This window comes from Octodon degus, unplaced genomic scaffold (genome assembly GCF_000260255.1).
Source record: "Octodon degus isolate 3935 unplaced genomic scaffold, OctDeg1.0 scaffold00018, whole genome shotgun sequence".
Classification (NCBI taxonomy): Eukaryota; Metazoa; Chordata; class Mammalia; order Rodentia; family Octodontidae; genus Octodon; species Octodon degus.
In genome coordinates this window covers 22,344,093-22,349,487 of record NW_004524594.1, presented here as the reverse complement: position 1 = coordinate 22,349,487, position 5,395 = coordinate 22,344,093, and the positions used below count along the sequence as shown (strand labels likewise).

Here is a 5,395-nt window from a genome sequence, read left to right as displayed (position 1 = left end):
ACCTACTTAGAACAAGTTTAGCAAAGCACAGAGACCGCAGTTCAATCCCCCAGCACCACATGCCAGCTAGCCCCGCCCCCCTGGTGGGCTGAGCTGGCCACACACACACACACACACACACACACACACACAAATAATACCTGCTTAGGCAAGTGCAGGGACCTTGGTTTGATCCCTACACCACATGCCATGCCAGCCCTACCCCAGGACATACTGAGCTGGCCACAAAAGTAATAATACTTGATGAATGTGTTTCCAGATAGTTTGTTGATGTGGTGTTGTAGACCAGTAATCCCAGCTGCTTGGGAAGCTAAGGCAGGAGTACTACAAGTTCCAGGCCAGCCTGGGCAAAAATGCATGATACTGTCTCAAAATTAAAAAGAATAAAAAAAGGTCTAGGGACGTAGCTCAGTACTAGTGTCATTGGGTTTGATTCCTACTAGTGTAGGGGGAAAAATGACATAAAATTTATTACTTTTAAATAAAAGGTATTAAATAAAAAAATATTAACAGACCACAGAATCACTAAAGTGGAAAAGTAATATTGTTAAATTTCAGCCAAAATTTCCGTTCTTTAAGTGAAATAGATGTTAGCGAAGCTAGCTTTCTACCTGGAGAGAAAATGAGGAAGGTGAAGTTCTGATTTTGAAGGTCTTTTAGTTTTAGGCAGCACAGACTCTACCTTGAAGGATGAGGTTGTTAATGCTGCTCTTTACCACCTTTCCTCCCTATCCTGTTGTCACCATAGTTTTGTTGTGTACTGTGTTTGCTTTCCAGTACAAAATTAAATTTTCCTTTAATTCCATTCCGAATAATAATTTCCAGAGTTCCCAGGTATGAGTTCTCCGTTTTGGAGCATGGCTTTTCTGGAGCGCTTGCATGTTCCTTTGGAGCTTAGGAGTGGAACTCACTAGTGCTATCTGTCCTGCAGAGCTGTTCCTTTGGCTACCATGCTGGTGGCTGGGGCAAACCCCCAGTAGATGAGACCGGAAAACCGCTCTATGGGGATGTGTTTGGAACCAATGCTGCTGAATTTCAGGTATGGGCCATGATCTGGTTGGGCTTGGTTTTACTTAATGAAGTAAGATTAGATAGTTGTACTGTACCTTCACTGTCAGTGAGCTGGCGTTCTGAAGTTTCAGTCTAAAAAAGGGCAGGCATTTTCTTCTGGTGTAAAGCAGCTCCCCACTGTACTATGACCTCTTTGTTGGTAGGATTATTGTCTGTCTGTTTAGTTTTAGATCTCTTCAGCCTACAGCAGCTTGGGAAAGTCATAGGTACTGAGTAAACCTTTCTTGAATGAATGAATGATCTTTTTCAGACCAAGACTGAAGAAGAAGAGATAGATCGGACCCCTTGGGGGGAACTAGAGCCATCAGATGAAGAATCTTCAGAAGAAGAGGAAGAGGAAGAAAGTGATGAAGACAAACCAGATGAGACAGGCTTTATTACACCAGCAGACAGGTGGGGAAATGGAGTCTGGTCTCCCAAGTGGTCTTTGCTTGGGAGCCTTCTTGCTACTCCAGAGCTTATTCTCTTCACAGTGGCCTTATCACTCCTGGAGGATTCTCATCAGTGCCAGCTGGAATGGAGACTCCTGAACTCATTGAACTGAGGAAGAAAAAGATTGAGGAGGCAATGGATGGGTAAAGGAATCAGGAAGGCAATGTGGGGAGGACTTTCACTTCTCTTTGGCCTCTGGATTGGTTGGCTGACTCATGAAATGACCTCTTAGTCCATTTTATTCTTTATTTCCTTTTCTGTTTTCCCTTGTCTCGTCTTTTGGATTAATTGAGCATTTTTTTAATGTGATTCTGATTTATCTTGTTTGTTGGTTTAGTAACTGTCTTTGTTAGAGGTTGTTTTAGAGATTATAGTATCCTAAGAAAACCCAGATACTCTCCTGCCCTCTTTCTCACTTTTGTGGTCATTTTACTTATGTTATAAATCTTACACTATGTAGTTATTAGGTAGTCAGTTATCTTTTAGAGATTTAAGTCACATATGAATTTATGTAGTTATTTCAATTTCTTTCATTTCTTTGTACCTATCTAGTTTTTTTCTGGCATAATTTTCCTTTGGCCTGACAGGCTTCTTTTAATATTTCTTATGTGTGTCTGCTTGTTATATATTCTAGCATTTATAATAGTAAATGGTTCTCTTACTTGACTTGTTTAGAAACAAGAATTTTTGTTGCATATTGGATTTTAGGTTGACAAGATATTTTTCTCTTTCAGTACTTCTAAAATTGCTTCAGCATCGTTTTTCTGGCAATGTTTCTCAGGAGAAATCTGTTGTCATGTTTACCTTTATTTTGTATGTATTATTTTTCTGTGGTTACTTTAGAGATTTTGTTTATTTCTGTTTCTGAACATTTTAAACATCATGTTCCTTGGTGTGATTTTCTTAATGTTTTGCTTGGATTTGTAAAGCATCTTGGAACTGTGATTTTATTTATTCCAGTACCAGAAATTGAACTCATGACCTCATGCTTGCTAGGCAGACTCTGTGCTGCTAAGCTAAATCCCTGGCCCCCACATAGGTTTTACTTTAGAAAAAATGTGGTCATTATTTCTCCAAACACACCCTCTCTTCTGTTTTTTCTTTCATTATTCTTTCTCTTATTTTTTTCATTATTGAGGATTGAATCCATGGGCTTCATATTGAGTTACATTGCCTGCCTACCTGCTTGCCTTCTTCCTTTCTTTCAGGTACTTGGAATTGAACTCAGAACCTTGTGCTTGCCAGGCAGGTGCTGTGTTGCCTTTTTCCATTTTCTGTTTTAAGAATATCCCTATGTTGCTCAGGCTGGGCATAAATTTGTAATCCTGCTTCAACCTTTCAAGAGTGTTGAGATGACAGGTGTGCACCACGTACCTTGCTTCTCCTGTCTTTTGGGAACTCCAGTTGACTATCCATTCAGTCTCTTGAAGTTCTCTGTTCCTTGATCTCTATGTTTTATTTTGTTTTGCTTTTTTCTTTGTTTTTTTGGGACAGGCTGTCCTTGTAGGTCAGGCTGTCTTAGAACTCAAATAATTATCTTGTGTCAGCCTCCTGAGTGCTGGGATTACAGGCATGAAACCACCATGCTTGGCTTTTGTTCATTTTTAAGAAATTTCTCTTAACTCTTTTATTTCAGAAAATTTTATTGCCATTTTTTCATGTTTGCTAATATTTCCTTCTATAATTTTTATTCTGATATTCAAACTTTTTTATGTCTAAAAGTTTGATTTATGTCTTTTAAAAATACATTCTTTTTCTTTTTTAAAATTTATTTGTGTGTGTGTGTGTGTGTGTGTGTGGCCAGCTCAGCCCACCAGGAGGTGGGGCTGGCTGGCATGTGGTGCTGGGGGATTGAACCACGGTCCCTGTGCTTTGCTTTGCTAAGTTTGTTCTAAGTAGATGCTTTAGACCACTGAGCCATCTCACCAGCCCATTCTTTCTCTTTTTGGACAAGAAAAATGCAAATATAATATTTTAATGCTGGGTGTGGAAGTGCATACCTGTAATCCCAGCACGTGGGAGGTTGAGGGAGGAGAGTTTGAGACCATCTTTGAGTACATAGTGAGTTCAAGTCCAGCCTTAACTATATAGACTCTCTTGACAAAAATAAGTAAACAAAAAGCAGTTGTAATAGCATTTTAATGTAGTTGTCTCTTTAGGGGAGAAGGCACATTTTTTGAGACAGGATGTCTTATGTAGTCCAAGCTGGCTTTGAACTGTATAGCCTAGGTCGACCTAAGACTCTCAATAGTTCTTCTGCCTCAGCCTCCCAAATGTTGGGATGATAGGCATGTGCCACTATGCCTGGGATTTGCTTAATATTTCTAACATGGGTACCAATTTTGGGTTGATTTCAGTTAATTGATAATCTTATTATGGGTGCATTTTCTTGGTTTTCATACCTGCCAATTTCTGTTTGGCTGCTAGACTGTGTAGTTTACCTTGTTGGGCCCAGGATATTTTTATATTCCTGTACATCATCTTCAGCTTTCATCAAGGGTACAGTTATTTGTAAATGGTTTGACAGAGGTCTTGCTTTTTGGGTTCCTTAGGACTGAAGCAGTACTTGGTTCTCCCCATCAGGAGGTACAAGCCTCTTCTGTATACATTGCCCAGTGCCCTCTGAATCCAGAGGTTTATCCATCTAGCTAATGGCAATCAGCACTATTCCTTATCTGAATAAGCAGCAGGCACTGTTACCACTTATCCTTTCTGTTAGTTCTTTACTGGTTTTGGTAGTATCCTGCTAGCATATGCTCTTCATTATTCCTCTGAATTGCTGAGGAAGACCTTCTTGTCTGGTTTTTCTGCAGTGTCTGGCCACCTTGGTCTCCTTGGAATTTTAGCATCATTCCCCCAGCTTGTGGTGGCTTCTTGGCTGCATACAGGTCCTGTATGTTCTGTGGCTTGGAAATGCTCAATGCAGGATACTGAAGCAATTGAAGGGCTCACTTTTTTTTTTTTTTCCTACCTTGTGGAAAGCATTGTCCTTTTATTTTATTTTAGGGAAGGGTCTACAGGGTGTTCAGGGTCTCACTACTAGATCAGACTCAGTGATTCTCCTGTTTACAGCCTTCCAAGTGCTGGGATTACAGGCGCTTGCCACCACGCCCAGTCTGAGAAGCAGAAGTTTTAAGCTTTGGATATTCAAGGAAGAAAAGAAAGTGTACTGTAGACAGACTGTAGTGAGCAAGGGTTTGGTAAGGGACCAGTGTATGAACCCCTTAGATCTTATCAGTTTAGATTCATTCAGCTGATGATTAGAAGCCATGGAGGGTTTTGAGTGAAGGAGTCTTAGGATCTGAATTCTGTTTTAAATCCCCCCAACTTGTTGCAGGGGATGGGACTCCTTAGCTCATTCCAGGCTCTATCCCTTGAAATCATCACTATGTCCTATCTCTATCTTAATCCAGTTCTCTTATGGGCCTCCATGAATGGCACAGGCTTCAATCCTAGGTATAACAAAATTCCCCAAAGAATCTGGGTGTAGGGTCCTTTTTTTTTTTTTTTTTGCTTTTCCCTCTAGAGGCCCTTTTTTTCCTTTTTGGGCTTGACTTCATTGTCTTTTGTAGAAGTGAGACACCTCAGCTATTCACTGTGTTGCCAGAGAAGAGAACAGCCACTGTTGGGGGAGCCATGATGGGATCAACCCACATTTATGACATGTCCACGGTGAGCACTTTGAGGATATGGCTTTTGGGAACTTGTGAAGATGGGGTGGAGTTAAGGTATCTGAGGCACTTCTTTGGAGGTGACAAGACTTTGATCTCTATTCCAGGTTATGAGCCGGAAGGGTCCAGCCCCAGAGCTGCAAGGTGTGGAAGTGGCCCTGGCTCCTGAGGAGTTGGAGCTGGATCCAATGGCCATGACCCAGAAGTATGAAGAACATGTG

General features: G+C 40.9%; 1 protein-coding gene across 1 annotated transcript in view; it reads left to right on the top strand.

Moving 5' to 3' along the window:
- Sf3b2 (splicing factor 3b subunit 2) overlaps nucleotides 1–5,395 on the top strand; it is a 17,848-nt gene that overhangs the window by 10,745 nt on the left and 1,708 nt on the right. The window contains exons 17-21 of the mRNA XM_004627355.2: nucleotides 932–1,039; nucleotides 1,322–1,464; nucleotides 1,545–1,646; nucleotides 5,076–5,175; nucleotides 5,282–5,392. Of these exons, the coding sequence (XP_004627412.1) occupies nucleotides 932–1,039; nucleotides 1,322–1,464; nucleotides 1,545–1,646; nucleotides 5,076–5,175; nucleotides 5,282–5,392 (564 nt within the window). The remainder of the gene's footprint in view (nucleotides 1–931; nucleotides 1,040–1,321; nucleotides 1,465–1,544; nucleotides 1,647–5,075; nucleotides 5,176–5,281; nucleotides 5,393–5,395) is intronic.